This window comes from Heterocephalus glaber, unplaced genomic scaffold, assembly GCF_053883595.1.
Source record: "Heterocephalus glaber isolate CG9 unplaced genomic scaffold, H.glaber_assembly_v1.0 deba00001610, whole genome shotgun sequence".
Classification (NCBI taxonomy): Eukaryota; Metazoa; Chordata; class Mammalia; order Rodentia; family Bathyergidae; genus Heterocephalus; species Heterocephalus glaber.
This window is the reverse complement of record NW_028258381.1, coordinates 25,309,025-25,333,482: the sequence shown is the minus strand read 5'-3', so window position 1 is coordinate 25,333,482 and position 24,458 is coordinate 25,309,025. Positions and strand designations below refer to the sequence as shown.

At 40.7% G+C, this 24,458-nt stretch overlaps 1 protein-coding gene across 1 annotated transcript in view; it reads left to right on the top strand.

The window, feature by feature from the left end:
* The window catches only part of Hecw1 (HECT, C2 and WW domain containing E3 ubiquitin protein ligase 1), a 401,408-nt gene that overhangs the window by 280,940 nt on the left and 96,010 nt on the right, over nucleotides 1-24,458 (top strand). Inside the window, 4 exon segments of the mRNA XM_087196392.1 lie at nucleotides 12,532-12,674; nucleotides 17,376-17,476; nucleotides 19,002-20,348; nucleotides 24,194-24,295. Coding sequence (XP_087052518.1) covers nucleotides 12,532-12,674; nucleotides 17,376-17,476; nucleotides 19,002-20,348; nucleotides 24,194-24,295 — 1,693 coding nt within the window.

Below are 24,458 nucleotides of genomic sequence, written 5' to 3'. Positions count from 1 at the left end.
TTGAATATTTTTTCATGTATTTATTTACTGTTTATACTTTTTCATCTGAGAAGTATCTATTCACTTCAAATGCCCATTTTTGGATTGGGTCTTTACATTTAGGGGGTATGATTTTTTGGAGTTCTTTATATATAGTAGATATTGGTCCTCTGGCTGAGGAACAGCTGTCAAAATTTTTTCACGCATGGTGGGTTGTTTCTTCACTCTCGTGGTTTCTTTTGCATTGAAAAAGATTTTTACTAAGATGAGATCCCAGTTGTTGATTCTTCCTGGTATTTCTTGTGCAATTGCAGTTTTGTTCATAAACACTGCCTACACCAGTGTCTTCAAGAGTTCTACCTATTCTATCTTCCAGCAAATATAGTATATTTGTTTTAATATTTAGATCTTTGATCCATTTCAGTTTTAGTTTAATGCATGGTGAAAGATGTAGGTCTAGTTTTAATCATCAGCATGCGGAAAGCCAGTGTTTTCACCACCATTATTAAAGAGGCTATCTTTCTCCCAGGGAAGATATTTGGCCCCTTTCTCAAAGATGAAGTGGCTGAGTGTGTTTGGAGTTGTTTCTGCATCTTCCCATCTGTTCCGCTGATCCTTGGGTCTGTTTTTGTTTTTGTTTTTGCCAATACCATGCTATTTTTATCGCAGAGGCTTTGTTGTATAATTTCAAGTCAGGGATTGTGACGCCCCCTGCCTTGCCTTTGTTTTTCAGAACTGCTTTTTTTGGGGGGTGGTACCTGGGATTGAACTCAGGAACTTGCACTTGCCAGGCAGGCAGCGGAACAACTGAGCTAAATCCCCGGCCCCTTCCAGAATTGCTTTTACTATTTGAGGTTCCACATTAACTTTAGGATTGTTTTCTCTAATTCTGTGAGGTATGATATTAGTATTTTAATCAGGATTGAATTAAATCTGTATAACAACTTTGGAAGTATGACCATTTTCATTATATTGCTTCTTCTTACCCAAGAACAAGGAATAGCTTTCCATTTTCTGATATCCTCTTTGATCTCCTTTTTTTGAGTACTGTACTTTTCAATGTAAAGACATTTTACTTCATGGATTGACTCCTAGGTATTTCGTTTTTTGGATGCTATTGTGAAAGGTGTTCTTTTCCTAATTTCTTTCTAAGTGAGTTTGTTATTTGTGTACAGGAATGCTACTGATTTTTGAGTGTTGACTTTATATCCAGCTACTGAATTTGGTTATATATCTAGAAGACTTTTGTGGAGTTTTGGGGATTTTCTATGTAGAGTATCTTGTCGCCCACAAATACTGATGCTTAACTCCTTCCTTTCCTAATCTTATTCCTTCTATTTCTTTCTCTTGTCCAATTACTCTGACTAAAGTTTCCAGAACTATATTAAATAAGACTGCCAACAGTGGACATCCTTATCTTATTCCTGATTTTAGAGTGAAAAGATTTGGTCCATTTAGTATGATGTTGGCTGTTGGCTTGTTATAGATGGCAATTATCTGATTGATATAAAGAAAATCTATTCCAATTTTCTGTAGGGTTTTTATCATGAATGGATGTTGGACATTGTCAAACAATTTTTCCGCATCTATTGAGATGATTATATGATTTTGGTCCTTGGCTCTGTTAATATACATTTATTCATTTGCATATGATGAACCATCCCTGCATGCCTGGGATGAATCCTACTTGGTCATGGTGTATAATCTTCTGGATGATTTGTTGCATTCTCTATGCCAATATCTTATTGAGGATTTTTGCATCTATGTTTATTAGGAAAATTGGCCTGTAGTTCTCTTTTTTGATTGGATTCTCCTCTAATTTTGGTATCAGGGTAATGCTTGCTTCCAGAAATGAAGTATTACTTCCCTTGCAATTTCATTAAAGAGTGTGAGAACCAGCGACATTAGGTCTTCTCTAAATTTCTTGTAAAATTCAGCAGTGAATCCATCAGGACCTGGGCTTTTCTTTGTTGGTACATTTTTAATTACATCTTCAATTTCATTGACTAATATTGATTTATTTAGAATTTTTATAACTTATTGATTCAGCTTTGGTAATTCATATATATCTCAGAATCTGTTCATTTCTTTGGTGTTTTCCATCTTATTAGAGTAAGGTTCCCAAAATAGGTGTTGATGATCTTCTGGATTTCTGCAGGATCTAAGATGATTTGACACTTTTCATTCCCACTTACATGGATTTGAGTCATTTCTTTTTTGATAAGGTTGTTAAAGATTTGTCAATTTTATTTAAGTTTCAAAGATCTAACTCTTTGATTTCTTAATGCTTTATATTGTTTTCTTAGTCTCCATTACATTAATTTCTGCTCTGATCTTTACATTTTCTTCCCGCATACGAGCTTTAGGTTTGGCTTGCTCTTCTTTTTCTAGAAGCATGAGGTTTAAGATTAGGTTGTTTATTTGAGCTCACTCTATTTTTCTATCTTTTTAAAAAAAATTTTATTCTATTGGTACAATTTAGGTATACAATATAGCGAGATTCATCATTGGAAATTTGCACCTTTACATAATCTCTCTTGGTTCTTACTTTTCCCCCTTACCCTGCCCTCCCTTCAATGCCTCCATCCCTCCCTATTTACAAAGACTTTGTTTCCATTCTTTCATTTTCTCATATTAATTTCATTCCCTTCTTTATTTTCTGCTACCCATCCCACTTCCCCTTCCCCTTTGCCCCTTTTCCTCTGATTTCACATTATCTAATATACCTTTTAGTCCTTATTTACACTTTCAGTTTCTCACACTAGAGAAACTATTCGGTATTTACACATGTGTGTCCTACTTATTTCACTTGAGTATCACCTCAATGTACATCCATTTAGCTATAAATGTCTCTAATTTCTCATTTTTGATGCCTGAGTAGTACTCCATTTCATAAAAAAAAACACATTTTCTTGATCCAGCCTCCAGTTGATGGACATGTGGGCTGTTTCCAAGCTTTAGCTATCACAAACTGTGCTGCTATGAACATGGGTGGACATATATCACTGTGCTATGATTCTTTTAATTCTTTGGGGAAGATCCCCAGCACTGGAATAGCGGGGTCAAATGGGACTTCCAGTCCTAGTTCTTTGAGGCATCTCCATACTGATTTCCACAGTGGTCATACCAGTCTACACTCTCACCATCAGTGGAGAATGGTTTTTCTTTCCCCACAGTCCTGGCAGCATTTGTTATTGGTTGATTTCATGATAGCAGCCATTCTTTCTGGAGTGACTTGGAATCTCAGCATTGTTTTCATTTGCATCTCTCGCATGACCAGTAATGTTGAACATCTTTTCATGTATTTATTTGCTTTTTCTACTCCTTTGTCTGAGAAATGTCTATTCATTTCAGATGCCCATTTTTGGATTGGGTCTTTAAATTTGGGAGGTCTGATCTTTTTAAGTTCTTTATAGATTTGAGATAGTACACCTTTGTCTGGGGAAGAGCAGGTGAAGATATTTTCCCACATTGTGGGTTGTCTTTTCACACTGCTGGTGGTTTCTCTTGCTGTGCAGAAGCTTTTTAATAAGAAGAGATCCCACTTGTTGATTGTTTGTGCTAGTTCATGAGCAACTGAGGTTTTGCTCATAAAATCTTTTCCTACACCAATGTCTTCAAGAGTTCTACCTAACCTCTGTTCCAAGTGGTTCAGTGTTTCTATTTTAATATTTAGATCTTTAATCCATTTTGATTTTAGTTTAGTGCATGGCGAGAGATATTGGTCTAGTTTTAATCTTTGGCAAGTTGAAGCCCAATTTTTCCAGCACCATTTATTAAAGAGGCTATCTCTTTCCTCCAGTGAGGGTGTTTGGCTCCTCTGTCAAAGATGAGATGGCTGAGTGTGTCTGGCATTGTTTCTGCATCTTCTAATCTGTTCCACTGGTCCTCAGGTCTGTTTCTTTGCCAGTACCATGCTGTTTTTTTTTTTTATCACAGTAGCTTTGTAGTAGAGTTGCAGGTTGGGGATTGTGATACCCCCTGCCATGTCTCTGTTCCCTAGAATTGCTTTTGCTACTCTGGGTCTCTTCTTGTTCCAAATGAATTTTGGGATTGTTTTCTCAAGGTCTGTGAAGTATGCTGCTGAGATCTTAATTGGAATTGCATTGAATCTGTATAGCAGTTTTGGAAGTATGACCATTTTCACTATATTAAGCCTTCCTACCCAGGAGCAGGGGATGTCTGTCCATTTTCTGATATCATCTTCAATCTCTCTTTTCAGAGTGCCATAGTTTTCAGAGAAGAGGTCTTTGATTTCTTTTGTTAGGTTGATTCCTAGGTATTTCAGTTTTTTGGATGCTACTGTGAAAGGAATTATTTGCCCTATTTCTCTCTCAGTGAGTCTCTCATTCATGTAGAGGAAAGCTATTGATTTTTGTGTGTTGACCTTATAACCAGCTACTTGACTGAATTTGATTATTAAGTCTAGAAGACTTTTGGTGGAGTTCTTGGGGTCTTCTATATAGAGTATCATGTCATCTGCAAATAATGACAATTTGACTGCTTCATTTCCTATCTTTATTCCTTTTATTTCTTTCTCTTGTCTAATTGCCGTGGCTAATGTTTCCAAAACTATATTGAACAAGAGTGGTGATAGTGGACATCCTTGTCTTGTTCCTCATTTTAGTGTGAAGGATTTCAGTTTTTGACCATTTAGTATGATATTGGCTGTTGGTTTTTCATAGATGGCTTCTATCAGTTTGAGGTAGAGACCATCTATTCCAATTTTTTGTAGGGTTTTTATCATAAATGTATGTTGGATTTTGTCAAATGCTTTTTCTGCATCTATGGAGATAATCATATGGTTTTTGTCCTTGGCTCTATTGATATAGTGTATTACATTGATTGATTTGCGTATATTGAACCATCCCTGCATCCCTGGGATGAATCCCACTTGATCAGGGTGTATGATCTTCTTGATGATCTTCTGCATTCTATTTGCCAGTATCTTATTAAGGATTTTTGCATCTATGTTCATTAGTGAGATTGACCTATAGTTCTCCTTTTCGGTTGGGTCTTTCTCTGCTGTGGGGATCAAGGTGATGCTTGCTTCCAAGGAATGAATTTGGGATAATTGCTTCCCTTTCAATTTCATTGAAGAATTTAAACAATAGTGGTAGCAGTTCCTCTCTAAATGTCTTGTAGAATTCAGGAGTGAGGCGATCAGGACCTGGGCTTTTCTTAGTTGATAAGTTTTTAATTATGTTTTCAATTTCATTGGTTGATATTGGGTTGCTTAGAATTTTTAGGTCTTCTTCATTCAACTTTGGTAATTCATATGTATCTAGGAATCTGTCCATTTCTTCTGTGTTTTCCATCTTATTGGCGTATAGGTTCTGGAAGTAGGTATTGATGATCCTCTGGATTTCTGCTGGGTCTATTGTAATTTCACCCTTTTCGTTCCTAATTGCATGGATTTGGGCCTTTTCTTTCCTTTTCTGATAAGGTTGGCTAAGGGTTTGTCAGTTTTTTGATTCTTTTGAAGAACCAACTCTTGGCTTCATTGATTTTTTGGTATTGTTCTCTTAGTCTCCATTGCATTGATTTCTCCTCTGATCTTTATAATTTCCTCCCTTGTATGAGCTTTGAGTTTGTCCTGCTCTTCTTTTTCTAGAAGCTTGACGTTCAGCATCAGGTTGTTTAATTGGGCTCATTCTGTTTTCCTACTATGTGTATTCACTGCTATGAATTTCCCTGGTAAGACTGCTTTCATTGTGTCCCATAGATTCCAATATGTTGTATTGTCATTGTCATTTAATTGAAGGAACTGTCTGATTTCTTCTTTAATTTCCTCTATGACCCATTGGGTATTCAGAAATGTGTTGTTCAATTTGCATGTGTTTATGAAATTTTTCCAGTTTCTTTTGCTATGGATCTCCAATTTCATTGCACTATGGTCTGATAATATTCAGGGGTTAACTTCAATTCCTTTCAACTTACTTAAACATGTTCTATGTGTGAGTATGTGGTCTATTTTGGAGAATGACCCATGTTCAGCTGAGAAGAATGTGTATTCTGATTTTGTGGGGTGGAAGACTCTGTAAACATCTGTTAAGTTCATTTGTTCAAGAGTTTGATTGAGTTCTAGTATTTCATTACTTAGTTTTTGTCTAGTTGATCTATTTGTGACAGTGGGGTGTTGAGGTCCCCCACTACAATTGTATTAGTGCATATATGACTTTTCATGTCCGTTAGTATTTGTTTTATATAGTTGGGTGCACTAGTGTTTGGTGCATAGATATTTATGATTGTCATCTCTTCCTTTTGGATTGTTCCCTTTACAAGGATGTAGTGTCCTTCTTCATCTCTCTTAATCAGTGTTCATTTGAAATCTACTTGATCTGAAAAGAGGATAGCTACTCCTCCTTTTTTTTGGGGTTCCCATCTCATGGAGTATTGTTTTCCACCCTTTAACTTTCAGTCTATGAGTTTCCTTTTGAATTAAGTGTGTTTCTTGTATGCAGCATATTGTTGGATTTTGCTTCTTGACCCATTCTGCCAGTCTATTTCTTTTGATTGGTGAATTGAGACCATTAACATTGATGGTCATAACTGAAACGTATTGACTTGTCATTGCCATGACTTTTTCTTTTTGTTGGGTCTTCCCCCTTTACATTTAATTTCTTGTCGTGCCAGATGGGTTCATTCTTCTTTGCTTCCTGGGGTTGTGATCCTCAATGTCTGTTCCTAGGATATTGTGTTAAATTCTTTGGAGTGCTGCTTTGGTATTCACGATGTTCCTAAGGTGCTCTTTGTCATGAAAGCATCTTATTTCTCTATCCATTTTGAAAGATAGTTTTGCAGGGTACATCAATCTGGGTTGAAGGCTGTTTCTTTTAGGGCTTGGAATATGTCACTCCAAGCTCTTCTTGCCTTGATGGTTTGTGTTGAGAAGTCTGCTGTGATTCTGATGGGCTTTCCTTTGTATGTGATTTGTTTCTTTTCTCTAACTGCTTGTAGAACTTTGTTCTTCTGTTGAGTTTCTGGAATCTTAACAATTATATGCCTATGTGTAAATTTTTTTTGACCAAGGCTATTTGGAGTCCTATACACCTCACTTATCTGTATGTCAAGTTCTTTTCCCCTGCTTGGGAAGTTTTCTGCCATTACTTCTATGAAGAGTTTTTTTTTATGTCATCTGCACTCTCTCCTGTTTCTTCATTGACTCCAATCAGTCTTAGGTTATTCTTCTTTGCATCATCTAGCAGCTGCTGGATTGATTTCTCGTGTTCCCTTATAATTTCGAAACAATTTTTATTTTCCTGGTCATTAATTGCAATCTTATCTTCTATATCTGAAATTCTTGCCTCACATTGGCTCATTCTGTTGTGTAGACTTTCAGTGGAGTTTTTCATCTCCTGGAAATCTATTTGCATCTGTTTTATGGATTCCATTTGTTTCCTAAGTTGGGATTCCATCATATTCCTCAGCTCCTCTCTTGACTTATTAATCATGTGTTGCACTAGGAGCACAATTTCTCCTGTTATCTGAGAAATTATTTCTGATTTTATTTTTTCCAGATCCCCTTTTGTTGCCAGTTCAGTGGGTCCAGGTGGTTGAGTATCCGAGTGTTCCATCTCATTTCCCTTTGGGGTTGCTGTAGGTGATCTGGAAAACTAGTTTTGAGACTTATTTACATGTTTTCTCATTTCAGTTGGGGGGGCAGGAGGGGTGCTGTTGGCGTCCATGCAGCTCACCTCCTCTGAGCTGGGAGAGGTGGGCCAGGGGCTGGGAGGGGCGGTAGGGATGGCGGCCCGAAACCCCCTTCCTCTGGGCTGGGAGCAGTGGGATGTTTGGCGGCCTGGAATCCCCTTCCTCTGGATCAGGAACAGTGGGACAGTGGCTCAGAACCCTCTACCTCTGGGAAGGAATTCTTTAAATGCTGAGAACTTGATTAGCTCTAGTACAGTGGTCTGGTGGTCCAGTGTCCTCTGTGTCTTTGTAGTGTGGAACCAGGTGGCTGTACAGAGAAGAGGCCAAAGGAGCGGGGGCGGGGGGGGCGTCCAGTGGATTGCTGCTGGGGCGTGGGCTGATTTGGTGTTTTCAGTCCGACTGGCGACCTTGGGACTGCGTCCACAGACCTGCCTGTCTGCATAGGGCTGATTCGATGTTTTCAGTATGACTCTGAATTTCTTTTTGAATTAAATGTGTTTCTTGTATGCAGCATATTGTTGGATCTTGTTTCCTGATCCATTCTTCCAGGATGTTTCTTTTGATTGGTGAATTGAGACCATTTACATAGACGGTTATAACTGTTATGTATTGACTTATTTTTATTATGTTATTTTCCTGTTGTTGGTTCCCTTTCTCTCTCTTCTGTTTAATTACTTGCCCTGCCTTGTGGATTCATTCTGTTGTGATTCATGGAGTTGTAGTCCTCTTATCTCCTTCTAGAATGTCCTTCAGAACATTTTGTAGTGCTGGTTTGGTGGTCATGAATATTTTCAGGTGTTCTTTGTCATGGAAGTATCTTATTTCTCCATCAATTTTGAAAAATAGTTTTGCAAAGTACATCAATCTGGATTGGAGGTTGTTGTCTTTTAGGGTTTGAAATACTGGGCTCCAAGCTCTCCTTGACTTGTGGGTTTGTGTTGAAAAGCCTGCTGTGATTCTGATGGGCTTTCCTTTATATATGATTTGTTTCTTTTCTCTAACAGCTTTTAATATTCTCTTCTGGTGTTGAATTTCTGTAATCTTGACTATTATATGCCTTGTTTTAAATTTATTTTTATCATGACTAATTAGAGTTCTATATGCCTCACTTATTTGTATGTCAAAAATTTTATTCTGTACTTTGGAAATTTTCTGCCATTACTTCTGTGAAAAAGATTTTTTATGTGATTTTCAGTATCTTCTGCTTTTCCACTGACTTCAGCCAATCTTGTGTTATTCTTCTTTGCATCATTTAGCAGCTGTTGGATTAATTTTTCATGCTCCCTTGCAATTTTTAAGAAATTTTTCTTTTCATGGTCACTAACTGCAATCTTGTCTTCTATATCTGTAATTCTGTTCTCACATAAACTCATTCTACTGCATACTTTCAATGAAATTTTTAATTTCCTGGATATCTGATTGAACCTGTTTCCTGAATTCCATTTGTTTCCTATGTTGAGTGTTCATGGTTTCCCTCATTTTCCTAAGCTCCTCTTTTTTTTTTTATCAGTATCTGCTCTAGAATCACTAACAATGTCTTTCATTATGGTCATCCTCTCTGTAGTTATCTGAGAATTTATTTCTGATTTGATTTTTTTCTAGGGCCTCATTCATCTGCTTTGTTACTTTTGCTGTTACCACTTCAGGAAGCCCAGGTATTCCACCTCATTTGTCCCCTGGGTTTGCCTTTGGTGACCTAGAAGTGTATTCACTCTGTTGTGATTCATGGAGTTACAGTCCATTGGTGAGCTGGAATCCCAATTGCATCTTGCTTCTCTGCCTTCTCATTTTCTATTTTTTTAGTTTAATTCCTGGGTTGATGCTTGTAAATTGCTAATGGCAGGTAGCTTTATTGCTTAGAAAATGACTACCTCTCAGAGATGTCTTCCAGATGGTTTCTGGATTTTGAATCTGTTGTAAGATTCTACCTCTTCAATTTATTGGGGATGAGAAATTGCTGCCTATTTCACCTAGCCCCTGTTTCTTTGGCACCGGCCTATAGTATTGTTTATGATCCTTAGGCAGTCTCCTTCTTAGCATACCAGGGAGAACAACAGATGAGAACAATTATATCACCTTGGCTAAAGCAGTACAATCAGCAATAACAATAGCACCAAGCACAGACTAGAGAATGACACAGTGTGGTAACTATTAATTTGCCCTTTTAACAATATGAACTAGATTTGTGGTTATATAACAAAATCTAAAACAAACCAGAAAATTGTATACAGTAAGCGTGCCCTCAATTTAGTGATCTTACCCCCAGGGAAGAAATTTTTTAAAGGGTTAGGGGCAAAAAATAGACAAACAGAAGAAGAGGAAGAGATTAGAAGCAAGGCTTTATGATAAAGGAAAATTACTTGAACTTTGGAAAACTGGTGAAGAAGACAGGAGGGAAAGAGAGAAGGAAGAACAATCAAGATAAAAGAAATCAAAAACAAGAAAAGAAAAAATGTTCATTCAGGGGGGATCTCTGCTGTCACTGATAGACTGGGTGGGCAGACAGAGCCAAGATCCATGTTGAATAATTCCAGCAAGCCAGTTGTACATTTACAGTGGGATAGTAGATAATCCCAGCAAGCCTGCACCTTTGGTTTCACTGAAATTCAGGCTGGTTTCTGGCTATGAGGCTGGGACCCAATTTGTTCAGCTTACAGTACTCCATATGCCTCCTGCCTGCTTGAACTTGGCTCTGCTGACTTGAACTCGGCTCCTTGACCTCCTGCCTATTTGTACTAGGTTCTGCTTCACCCTGACATAGGGAGCCACTAGATGGAGCCAGCTCACAGCTGCTCTCAGTTCCAAACTCAGTTGGTTCTTCCCCAAGCTGGCTACCAGCCAATCACCCTCTCCTGGGGGACATCTGAATCCAAATAACTCATCAGCCACTGTAATCCCTTGCATCCACTGCTCCATTCCACTGGTGTGTTTTGCCATGGAGGCCTCTGGGGTCACCAGTAGTTCTGCAGCCTTGAGCCATCCCTCCCATGTTGTGAGTCAAGGCTCAGGGAGAAAGCACCACTTGCCACTTCCTTCTTCTGCATTGAGATCTCTCTTTTTGCTCTCCCCATGGGCTTCAATTCTTGCTTCAGATCTTTGCTGGGTCCCAGGGACACACTGCCCTCCTTCTTTTCTTCCTCACATTGCTGTATTCCAACATCTGGGCACCAAATCTCGGGGAGGCTGTTTCTCTATTGTTCACCATGCCACTATCTTCCCAGAAATCTCAATTAAGAGTATTTTTTAAAAAAAGAAATTAGAAGTACCACATGGGGAATATAGATGTCATGATTACCGTTTGCCAAATATCTCTGTTCTGTACCTCCTAGCACACTATAGGATCCTACTCCCTGCTTCCTGGGATTGGCTAGTATGATGAGGAATTATGTTTGGAAATGAACATTTATTTGCCAAAAAAAGAAAAGAGCTTCTTGAGCTCTCTTCTGCCTCTGTTACCGTGCCTGGCAATGTTTGTGCTGTTGGCAGTTCCAATGGCCCCCAATAAGTATGAGAATATGAACTCAGATTTGGCCATTTTGAGTCACTGAGATTTGGATGTTGGTTGTTACTATAGTATGCCTTAGTTTGTCCTGACTGCCCCAGAGAAGATATTAACATTGGCATGCCCAGTATATTATATCTCAGTAAATCAAAATCAACTAAAGTTAAAAGATTGCTGTTAGGAATTAGTCAGAATGAAAGAAAATAACCGTATTGTTGAAATGTTTCCTAGTCCTTGATTAAGGTTCAATGTTAAGACTCCTTCCTCCCAGATAGTCTGGGTTGTCTCCTTTCTACCCTTTGTTGATGACCAGACCAAATTCAAATGATCACAGTCTTTATTTAAAATTGTTGTTGCTTCCATTTAAAAAGACACATCATGTGCTATTTTGAAAATGAACAGTTTAGAATCAAATGCAATAAAATGTAAAAGGCTTTCTTCCTCTCCTCCCCTCCCACCCCATTCCCTAGAGTTCACAGTTTGTAGTAAACTCCTCTAGGCATTTTCTGCAGTTCCAAGTATAAACAGAATCCCATTCTTCATATTCTTTTGTGCTTTGCTTTTTCATTTATTTTACCAGGTGTCTTGGTAGTGCATATTCAATTTACCTATCTTTTTTGTCTGTTTCATAATGATAGACAGTTTAGGGGTTTTTCCCACTCTTATTCTTAGTAATGCTCCAGTGAACATTCTTGTAAAATATACCTTTTGCACACTTGTGTGAGTTAATCCAGAAGAAAAAAATCACTATAATTTGAATTCTTGGTTGACAGGAAATGGCAGTTTAAATGCCAATAAATATGGACTATTCTAGTGGTGGCAAACCTGCAGCTCGCATACTACAGTGGGCTGTTTGTATCAATTGAAAGCTCTAAAAGATTCGCCATCACTGGGCTGTTCTCTTTCCAAAGATCAATTCAATTTACATTCCATCTAACATAGAGTGAAATCCTTCCCTTTTCCCAGCTCTCAAGAATGCCAGGTATTATACTGTAAAACTTTTTTAAACCTCTCTATCATTATAATTACGAACTATGATGTGGCCTTGTTGATTTATGGGACATTTCCTTAACTGTAGGTGGGTTTATTCTTGTTCTTTCTTCAATGATGGTAATATCTTTAGTCAAGTAAAGTATTGTGAGGCTTGGGTGGTATTCTTTCTCTTTCATTTGTGCTGATTTTATTGTTTATATTTCAAAGAATAACCCTATTTTTGAGCACCCAGGAGCATCTCACTGCCAACCCCCATGTACTGAATAAACATTGCTCACAGCATTTCTAGACCTAGACATGGCAGCTGGGGATTTTTACCATGACGTCCTCCAGGCAGATGGACTGGGAATTGGGCAGCTCCTGAAGCTCTCAGTTAATTGATGTGACCTATTCTTTCATTGCAGCAATTCAGTTTTGTGTCCTTGCCCACTGATGTGCTAGAAATTGAGGTGAAGGACAAGTTTGCCAAGAGCCGCCCTATCATCAAGCGCTTCCTGGGAAAGCTGTCGATGCCTGTCCAGAGACTCCTGGAGAGACACGCCATAGGGTAAACCTGTGACTGGGAGCTCAGTGTCACTGGGCTTTGTCCAACAGGCCAGGCCACAAAGGAGCTTGGAAGCTACAATAATATAGAGTCTCACAGAGAATAAAACTAAAATGTTGCATTTCCTTGGCTTCTCCCAGTAGTTATATTGTCTGCACTATAACATTCAATTAAACAAATCTTTTCCTTTTCCTTGTATATCCCAGGTTACATATGTAAGAGAGCAGAGAATTCTAAGACAGTATTAAGAGAAATCATCAGTGAGACATTTTTCTGCATAAATAGATGTTAAAGTTTGTTTTACTATAAAGAATATTATTTTCTTCATATGCCTATCTTGTATTTAGAATTTAATCATAAATGACATTTCTATAACAAGATGAAAAGCTAGGTTACTTGAGTAGAGTATCTCAGAAGATGCTTCTATGTGCAGAAAATGCTAGACAAAATGAATGGCATTTTGAAAACACAAATTCTTATGGAATAACATTAATTATGTCACTTGCAGAATTCAGTTATTTATGAGAATATGTTTCTGTGCTTTGGATCATTTACGTTCATGTTCACCCACAGTTCTCATTAAAATGAATAATGACCCAAAAAACTCCTTATGTATAATACTTACTTCTTTAGGTAAAAGCAACTATATTTGCAAACACTAGGCATAACTCTTTGACTATAAACATATGCTTCAATATGATATAACCCTTAGAATGAAAAGAATGAGAAACACCCTGCAGAATTTCCCCATGTCTTAAAGTTCTTTGGCACGACTTGGGCACGACTAATGATTATTGTAAAGCTATTTAATTGGAACCTTATAGCATGTGTGCAGCCATGTACACACATACTGTTAACTCTCAAACCAAAGGGAGCCGATGTATATTGAGCGATTGCTGTTTCAAACACAGTCCTTTCGCTTCCCCTGTCATGGTTGTAGGCAGGCATCAAACAAACAAAAAGTGTACTTAAAGATCCTAACAGAATCTCTACACATATTAGGAACTCAACAAAGGAATGGTGCTCTTCACGATCCTTGTTAGTTCATCTAGTCCTCATATCACTTCTGTTCTTCCAAATACAGAAAAAGAACTTAGAAGGGATGAGTAATTCCCTAAGCCGAAGCATGTGAGGGCCAGAGATGCAGCTGAGGCTAACACACACCTGTCTCTCTCCAAAAGACCAAGACCCCTAGTAGGCTCTTTGCAGGGTTCCTGGGACTGATTGTCTATGAGGTATGATGAAAATGTACAAATTTTTAAAATTTTATTACAGTAGAAGACACACTGCCGCTAATTTCCCTCAAAATTCTCCCTTTGCTTTAAACACATCCATCCCATTGTTCTTGCCATTTTCTGAAGCAGTTCTGAAGTTCACTTTCATGAGAGTCTTTATGAAGTGTGATCAAAAATGTAGTAATGCTGCTGCCAGAGTGCCATTCAAGGGAAACCTAGGCTCATAAAAACATGCTGTATCCTCCTCCACATTATTCACTGGATCTGGAGCAATGCAATTTCTGGATCTTCCCCAAAGTCAAAATGACCATGAAGGGGAAACATTTTTGAAACAATTTAGGACATTGAGGTAGCCATGACAGTGCAACTAAAGACACTCATCAAAGAAGACTTCCAGAACTGCCTCGGAAAGTGGCAATAGGCCAACAGTGTTTGAAGTGTGTGTGTGGGGCGGGGGGTATTTTGAAGGGAATTAATGGCAGTGTGTGAATGTGTGTTTTATTATAATAAATTTTACCAAAAAATTTAAACATTAGCTGTATTTTTCAGTCACACCTTATAGTTTTATCATTGGCCTCACTTCATTATTCTTCTCTAACCTACTCTCTGCTCTTACACTGGTAAAACTCTGCCAGGAGGCAGGCTGTAGGAGAATAAAGAGGCTGTGTAGGTATATATACACATAGAGAGAGGGGCCAGGGTTGAATCAGGCCCTTCACACTAAGCTACATTCCCAGCCCTAGTTTTATTTTTTTATTTTTTTATTTTGAGATAGAATCTTGCTAAATCGCCAAGTTTCCCAGGCTGGGCTTGAACTCAACATTCTCCTGTCTCAGCCTCACAGAGTGCTGGGATTACAGGCTTGTACCACTATGCCCAGCTATGTAGGATTCTTTACACCCTAGCACTGAGCACACTGCTGCTTAGTGTGTACTAAATATTCAGTTAGTACCTGTTGAACTGCTCTGTGGTGCTCACTGCAGCCACGGAGAGAAACCATCTGTACCTCAATGCTAAGTATTTTTCATAAGCTCAAGCTCCTGGCTCATTTCTTCTTGTCATTATCCTGCCCTCCTAGACTAACTCTTTTGGAAGACACTTCCCGCAAGTGGTGAAAGCAAGCAATTGAGGTTTAAAAATACATTCTATAACCTGCACAGAATTAGCTTGATATTTCTAGTGTTCTTGCCAACCAAGGCAAAGGAAAAGCCCAAAGTATAACTGAGCTTAAAACCCCTCTCTAAGAGGAGCAGCAGCAAGCAGGGAGGTACTCTCTTCTCACCTCCCCTGATGGGATGACACACAGCCCCTGACAGCCACTTCTGCAACGCTGCCCATCCTGGAGCCATCCAGTATAAAAGGAGCAGGACATGAGGGTGATGACTTAGAAACAATAGTCATTTGGACTAGGCCATGGCAGATTCCCAGAACACATCTAGAACAGAAGCAAACCCCCCTTCCACTGCAGCTTCCCTCTGTCCTCACAAATACACTTCCTGTAAGTCCCCTGAATCCATTGCTTTCTCCCTGCCTTCAGACAGTTGTGCCCCGCCCCGCCCCCCCCCACACCAGTTCTAGCACTCCCTCCATCCTTTTACCTGTAATGTCCTATCCTTCAGCTGGCTCTTAACCTCAGCCATCTTTTCTTCACTTTGGAAGACTTCTTAGTGGTGCTACCTCAGACCCCAGTTGGACAATGGAAGTTACTCAAAGACACAGTACACACTTCGTGTCAACAGAGTACTTTTTAGGGCAACTTGTGGATTGAGTTGTATAAAGAAAATCTTAGAAGGCAAATGCAAAGCATAATAAATATACAGTGGTACCTTAATTCATGAGTGCTTTTGTTTGCAAACAATTTTGGTTCACAAATAGAAGCATTTGGGAAAATTATTTGTTTGTGAACTCTGCGTCAGGTGACAACAGGACCACGGCCATGTTTCCCACACAAACACGAACATGGTCATCTTTTCCAAAATCATGGAGCAAATTAAGTTCATGAATCGAGGTACCACCGTATTTCCATGTTACCATCTGGTCATTTTTAAGTTGATTCAATTAAGATTTGAGTTCATATATCTTGCTTACTGTCAAAATATACCTACTTCATAATGTTAACCAAGGTCTACATAGACGAAATTTTGTAGCTCATCCTGTTTTTCCTATCTATAATGCTTTAGTTTAATGAACTTCTGACACTAAACACTAAATTATGGCTTAGCAAAGAAAAACATCAAGTCAGTGAATCACTGGAATATATATTGTTTCCCAACATCAGTGTTTTCTAGAACAAAATGTTAAAACACTACCAGCCAGTGATTTTCATCCTTTTATGTAAATGTCACAAATGAATACATGGAAGGAATACAGCGTAGGAATTGGTCTTAGAATACTGTATGTTTTTGTTATCATTGGGGACACTGGATTTGTTAATTCCTGTACATCCCAAGGTAGTCAGTCTTTTTATTTTGGCCAAGGTAGGGGCAATTTACTTTGCCAAAGCTGCATTTTTTATGAAAAAATAACGGCAAACCTTTAGGTTGATCCCCCTGGATAACTTCCTTTCTAGTAATTAAGAAATTGCTTTGAGTGTGTAGATGGGATGGAGCCAAGAGTCCAAGGTGGAGACTAAGGGTCTCTGTACGTGCAAGCCCTGCAGTTGGTGTAAGTGGAAGTCAAAGACCACTGAACTTGGCCCACAAGTCTTGCCCTGCTCCATCCTGCAGCAGGTGGCTTTCCACAGCAACCACAGGCTCTTACCACACCTCGATGGCACCTCTTCTTACACATACATTATATATGTACCCCGTGACATGCATGTTTTGGCACTGTCCTGAGTTAAGGGCATGTTTGGGAAATAGTGATCTGCACAAGAAAAGCAAGCAAAAGATGTTGACTTGTCTTTATTTTTCCTTCTTTTTATTCTCTAGAACACAGGTTAACAAACTTTTTTGTAAAGGCTAGGAAATAAATAGCTAAGGCTTTGCAGGTGATATGGTCTCTGTACAAACTGCTGAACCCCCCTACCACAGCATGAAAGTAGTCACAGACAATATAAGCAAATCAGCGTGACTTCATCCCAATAAAACCTTATTTACAGACACTGAAATTTGAATTTCATGTAATTTTCATGTCTCGTGAGATATTACTCTTCTGTGGATTGTGTTTTTATTTCCAACTATTTAAACATGTTAAAAGCTCCAGGCCACACAAAAACAAGTGGTGGCCAAAATTAGAGGCTATAGTTTGCTGGGTTTTGGAGTATTAAGAATTACCTTGTAATTGACCATATCTGTGTTCCCATTTTTACCTTAAGATCATCTCCTATGTACCAGACCAGATCAAGGCCTCCTGTTATCAAGGCTCCCCTGGGACTGCATGTCTCAGCTGCTAGTATAGACAGCACACTGTATGGTCTATACAAGAAGAAGTATTGACCAGATCTGTGATGGTGCTTATTTCCTTCTAGGGATAGGGTTGTCAGCTACACACTTGGCCGAAGGCTTCCAACAGATCATGTGAGTGGACAACTGCAATTCCGATTTGAGATCACTTCCTCCATCCACCCAGGTATTTTCAGCATGAATTTCATGTCTTGTCCTGTCCTAGGCTACTGTCCTAGTGTGTTCCTTTCTCTAAAACACAGTAACCGTGGTTCTCTCCAGACATGTCCTAGGTTTTGTGCTTCTCTATCTTCCTTTGAGACCTAGAAGCCAGTTATGTATTCTGGAAGCCAGGTTGCTGTTCCTTGATTGAGAGGCTCTTCTTTGCTTTGGTGACCCAAAGGTAGAGGGTTACCCAGTGCAATGGGGGTCGACAATGTGGCCAACGTAGACAGAGAGACATCTTCATTGGCAAGTACTGGCAACACCCACATAGAAGGTGCTCAATAGATATTTAATCATTGTACACAAAAGCAAGTGAATGAATAGGAAACATCTCTTTCTACCACATCACTGGATATAGACTACCCCATAGCTGAAGATTGTTGTATTATTGAAGAACTATGACTACACAATGAATTCTTACAGTATCACAGAGAAAATAGAAAAATATACATTAGAAAATTTCAGAATCATCCCCATGTTTGGTTTTGGAGGCTAAAACATATTTCTAAGTAAGAATGATGAGATGCCTCATAATTTCCACTTTTGTTCTCCTCCCATAGCCCCAATAGTATGTATAGATCATGCTGAGACTTGCTAGGCTCTCTTGGGCCACATTTATGACTTGCTGTTAAAACCTGCAAAGATTTCGAGAATCTAGACTGAGGAGTTTATTATGACACAGTCATTAAACTCCAATTGTACTGTTCTACACCCAGTGTATATCTCAGATTATAAGTAAACACTTTGACTGCTTTAGCCTGTGAAAATCAGCCTTTTGCTACCTTTTGAGAATAAAACTGACTCTTCTGTGGTGTAAGCGTAAGTATAGCTTTACCGTTCACTTAAGAGATTATTTTTCTTCAACTAGTGAATTGCCCTAGTGTACTTGAAATGCAGGCATTCACCTCAGGTAAGGAATCCTATGGTGAAGCAGTTGAGGGAGGGAGAGTTAAACAGTACTTGCTGCTCCTTGAATGGCTGCTTCCTGTGGAGACCTTGTTTATTTTTCTGTTGCAATAAGCTCAAATGACTGTGATTGCTCCCATCTGTCATCCACCCCTTTATTCTCTCTAGTTGCCTAAGAACCTGGCTCATCCGTTCAGGCACCCTTTGAGATCCATCCAGAGAAAACATTCTGAGCCAGTACAATTAACTTTGCCAGTGATCTCAAAGAACCATAAACCACCCCATCTCTGGAAGCCATCCCCTGTAGCAAACACTGTCGGGCATCTTCTATCTGGGCATTTTAACAACAACAACAACAAAATTCAAAAATATACCCACTACTGTAAATTGTCATTAACATAACAAGAACTCACTCTTACAGAATTTTTCAGCAGATCTCTGCCCAATGAGAAACCCTCATCAAACCCTACATCCAATACCCTACTGTAGAAATTCCTTAGTGGCAACTTCCATTGCTGCACAGTGGACCATTAGCCTTATGCTTTCTTCCGGAAGGAATGACATAGTTTTCTTCTTGCCAGCAGATGATGAGGAGATTTCACTGAGCACTGAGCCTGAGTCCGCAGAAACTCAGAGCAGCCTCATGAACAGCCTGGTGGGAAGCAGCCGCGTAGAACCTCCAGATGATGTTCCCAATCCCTGCGAGATCTTGAAGGCAGATCCCTTGAGTGAGGACAACGAGATGGACGGTGCAGGAAACCAGAGCCTGGAGCCTGCAGGGCCAGTGGAAGATGTGTCCTGCATCATGGAGGCAGGAGACCAGGGCAAGGCCTTTGAAGAACCCGAGGGGGCTGGGGAGCCACAGGACACCCAGCCCACCCTGAGTGCAGAGGAACTGGCCGAAGGGCTTGGCCTGGATGAGGAGGCACCACCATCGCTGCTGCTGGAGGATGGCGATGCTCTCGCCAACGAGGAGGAGCTGGGGCAAGAGGAAGCAGCTCCCGGGAGCGGGGCAGGAAGGGAAGAGGAGGAAGAAGAGGCGGAGAAGCAGGAGCAGGTGGAGGAGGAGGAGGTGGAGATGGAAGAGGGCGAGGCTTCCAACCCGGAGCAGGGCGAGCGTGCCTTGCAGCTGCGGGCCTTGGCCAAGAGACGAAGCCGGCCATGCTCACTGCCGGTGTCCGAGCTGGAGACTGTGATTGCGGCGGCCTGCGCAGACCCCGAGACACCGCGCACGCACTACATACGCATCCACGCGCTGCTGCACAGCCTGCCGTGCGCGCGCGAAGAGGGCGGCGCTGACGAGGAGCCCACGCTGCGCGACGCCTCAGACAAGGACGCGCTCAGCGAGGAGGCCGACACGCTGGCCGCCGACCCACCCGCGCTGGACGAGGACGCAGCCGAGCCCCAGGGTGGCCTTCCAGGCGTGGGGACCCCCGGCCACCCCGAGGGCCTGCTCCCGGGCCCCGAGGGCGATGCGCATCCTAGCACGGGGAGTGAGAGCGACTCCAGCCCGAGGCCGGGTGGCGAGCACAGCTGCGAGGGCTGCGATGCCTCGTGCTGCAGCCCCTCGTGCTACAGCTCCTCCTGCTACAGCACGTCGTGCTACAGCTCCTCGTGCTACAGCGCCTCCTGCCACAGCCCCTCCTGCTACAATGGTGGCAGCCGCTTCGCCAGCCACACGCGCTTCTCCTCGGTGGACAGCGCCAAGGTCTCCGAGAGCACCGTCTTCTCCTCGCAGGACGACGAGGACGAGGAGAACAGCGCCTTCGAGTCAGTACCCGACTCCGTGCAGAGCCCTGAGCTGGACCCCGAGGCCACCAATGGCACCGGGCCGTGGCAGGACGAGCTGACCGCGCCCGGAGGGACCGTGGCGAGAACTGCAGAAGGGCTGGAGTCCCCCATGGCAGGTCCGAGCCATCGGAGAGAAGGTTAGACCTCAAACCTGGTCAGAGTAAGAATAGGACCACCCGGGGCCCGCAGGTCTCAGAACAAGACGGGAGGGACCCAGCCCCAGTGGGGTTGCTGGGGTAACGTGTGCCTGTGTTGTGCCCAATATGTGTGTGTGTCCAAGTGTACATGAGGGTAGATGACTGTGGATCGCTGGCACCCCACCATGTCTCAGACACACACCAAAAAATACAACTGGTTGGATGTGAGTGTGTACTTGTGTGTTTCCCTGCTTTAACCAGACATCAGAACTGGGTGGTGCAAATCACCTTTCTGGTCTTGACAGCAACCCAAGCGCCAAGACTAGTATCAAACGCTACCACTGAGAAATGATCACTCTGTCGTTGATGTTAGAAGCATAATGTGTTAAAAATATCTGCTGACTTCCCAAAACACATTGAGGTTTAGCAGTCAATGTTAATGTTAGTTGAGGAGCATGGATTTTACCTTTGTTTGATAATTTAACTAGTCCATGTATATGGATGGAAAAAAAAAGCCTATCCATGTTTGTCATTACAGTATTTCTGTCTCCTCAGTTCTTGTTATAATTGTTGGTTTTGTTTTGTTGGTGTTGTCCTTGTGGGCTTTTGTGCTGGATGAAAGGGAAGGATAACATGAATGTGTAAATCAGAGTGTTTCTAATAAGATTCGAATCCCAAAGCTGCCACCTTTAGTTTTCAAATGTATTCTATGTTTTAACCAAGGATATTCCTTCTTACACCTGTGGGATCATATATTAAATTAACCTGCTTTTCTTTATCCAGGATTGGGAACCATCTTCCAGTCCAGTGACGGTGGTGTAGGGGAAATAGACAATAATATAATTCAGTTGTTTTAAAAGGGCAAGATATGGATGCTATTTTGCTGTTAACTGTTTAGTCTGCAAACAAAAAGTGGTGGGATTCTTTCTAGATTGTAAGCTCATCAAGGGCCAGAAGTATGTCTTTTTATTTCAATCCTCAGTACCTAAACAAATGCCCAGTGCCTACAGAGTTTTTTGAACAGAAACTAGAGTGAGCAAGATGGCCAATTTGTTCACTGTAGAAACTGCAGTAGGTGAGCTAGGTAGACTGCACAGCTAGGTAGACGTACAGCTTAGTCGGCAGCAATTTAGAGCCTTGTCAGCTCATTATTAAGTATGAACCGACAGCCATACAAACTAGTACTCTTTATCTACTTTTTTGCTTGCTTTCTCTTTATAAAAACATTTTTAAGCTCCATATAAAATAATATTTAAGCCGGGCATGGTGGTGCATGCCTGTAATCTGAGCACTTGGGAGGCGGAGCCAGGAGAGTTGCAAGTTGGAGTCTTATCTGGACAACTTAGCCAGACTCTGTCTCAAAAATAATAAATAAATAAATGGTGCTATGGATGTAGCTCAGTGTGAAAGCCCAAGGTTCAATCCCCAGTACCAAAGGAAGTAAAATGAAATGAAACAGTTTTTTAAAACCTTGCTCAGATGAATGAAAGGAGCAAGATACTCCTGTGAGTAGGAGATCAAGCCCTAGAGGCCTGCTTGGTTTATATCCAGTCTCACCATGTCCTCAGCAAGTGACCTAACTGCTCTGTGTCTCACTTTCCTCCTGTGTCAAGTAGACATAATTGGAGAATGCACCCCAACGGCTTATTTGAAGAGCTAAATGAATATTATAAAGTGCTCTCTTTTAACAGACTGGAAGTTCCTCCAAGGAAGCAATGGGGCTAACAGCATACAAAGCCATCCTTTAATTCTGTATTTCCTACACTGTGTTATTTAAGGGAGATTTTCACACCGTTAGGTGTAGATCACTGCTTCAAATAATATTCAGTGTAGCTTGTGTTTTCCTACAATGCGGTTGTATTATTTATAAACAGAGGAGAATTGAAAAGGACCTCTCTGACGTTTAGCTGCGAAACAGGTTTTCATCCTGGATGCTCTACCAGGTCGGAACTCTTGCTTTGCACTCAAGGCCAGGGTGGTGGTGCGGCGCTGGCTCCTGGTACAGGACACAATCGCTTGCTTCTGCAGTGCACTCCATGCATCCAGTCAGCTGACCTGTCAGTCACATCATTGCATCTGCTTAGGGGTCCCAAGCAGGTGGACCAGCTCCATTAACCCCAGGCGAGCAACAATATTGTAATTTCCACTAGCTTGGAGGAGTAATTAACCTGTTTGGCTGAATTCATTACAATGAGATATGTCTGTTGGGTTTTTTAAAAAAGAAACTAAATTAAAAGTGCAGCAGCTGATGACATAACAACTGTACCATTGTTTTTTTTTTTAATCTCTGACACTGAACACAAAGAAAAACAAAAAATATCATGCCCACTTAAACACAGAACCCATGTTTGAAACAGCGATCATCAGTCCACACTGAGCTAGGTGCTGGCAGGAGGGTTGGTGCCTTCTCTGATTTACATTAGCATCTTCAATGAACAGAGGATTTGTTTAATATTAAACAATTTTCACATGGAATAATGTTATGTTTTTAACACTTTGAAGGGTCTTTTGTTCCTGAATACATCTGTATTTTTGTTTGCTAGTTACTGCTAAGAATTGAGCTACTAAACTAAATCTTCCTAACTTCCTTCCTCATTAATTTATTTTTATTTTTGGTCAGGTCAGGGAAACAAAAGTAGGAGGAAAAATTCATCTTTCTCGGTGTGGATATTCTGAGAAATGATTAGCGTTTTGAGATCACACAAAGATCTCAACCATTGTTTGCTGCAGTTTCTCTCCCTTTTGACCCAAGGGGTAGTAGGACATTTGTTATTTGTGTTGGCCTTGGAGGGCAGAGGAAAGAACAGGGCTGACATTTATCCTCTGGCCATAGGTGTGTGAGGCAGGAGGAAATCAGGCTGGAGTTGGGTGGAGGCTGTCTTGTTGGGTCCTTCCAGCTCTCCAAGATTAAAACCAATCAGCTGGTTCTGTAGGCCATCGTGAAACAGGAGCACTGCTCTAGAACATTGCTGTGTCCATTGTAAGTCTGAACTGACAACAGCATAAGCTATGTCTATAATAATCCAGGACACGCATCCTGTGGCTATAATGTTTATTTCTAGAATTTCTCCATGTCTGTCCTTCTTCCTTCCATCCTGCTTCGGTGTTTCAAGTTTTCCTGTTTCCGTCTTCTTGCTTTCTATATACTTCCTTTGTCTTTTGTCCTTTTTCCAGAGCACCATGACTTGTCTGATTCCTCCTCCAAATAGTCTGAAATAGTCATGAGTTTCCAAAGCACCTTACGTTCCCTGCCGCAGCATCCCTATAAGAGGAATTTACCTGCTTGAACCAGGCAACATCTGAAAGTTTCATCCCCCCCGCCCCCAAATATGGGCAATGGTCTCTGTGCAGGCTTCTGATGAACCCTAGTCTTACAATGAGATATACTGTTTTACAAGCCCACCAAGCTTTTATGGGACCTTATAAATGCTACACATCCCTCAAGCCCATTTCCTTGTCTGGGCCGAAATCAGGCTTTGGTTTTTGTCTCTTGTATTTCTTTCTGATGACACCTTCCCATCAAGAAAATTCAAGTGGTCACAGAATCATATTCTAGTCCTACATATGAGTTTGTGTGGCATGCATCATTACTCATGAAGTGTTTGGATTTTTTCTTCTTCTTCTTCCTCCTCCCCTTCATCTTGTTCTTCTCCTTGTTCCTCCTCTTCTTCCTTTTTAAATAATTCTTTCCATCATAAATGACTGTGAATGTAGCAAACTATCACAGAAAATAGATTGCCAAACTAAATGTGTTGTTCTTGTAGTTTGTTTTACAGTCATGCTTTTTTTGATGACGTTGCCATAGCAATGAATGAATCTGAATTTCTTGACTATCTTGTCCATAGGTGAATGTCCTATTCTCCATAATTCCCAGCCAGTAAGCCAGCTTCCTTCCCTGAGGCCTGAACATCACCACTACCCAACAATCGATGAGCCTCTTCCACCAAGTAAGCTTTAGTTTTTAAAATCTGTGTCTTAACTCTTCCTATCAAGTCTAACCAGGTCAGTATGAATTTGTATGTAAACATCCAAACTCTTTTCCAACTTTGTACCTATCACTGTTACCAAAAACTATATGACACCTAATTATAAAAATGGTATTTTTCGACT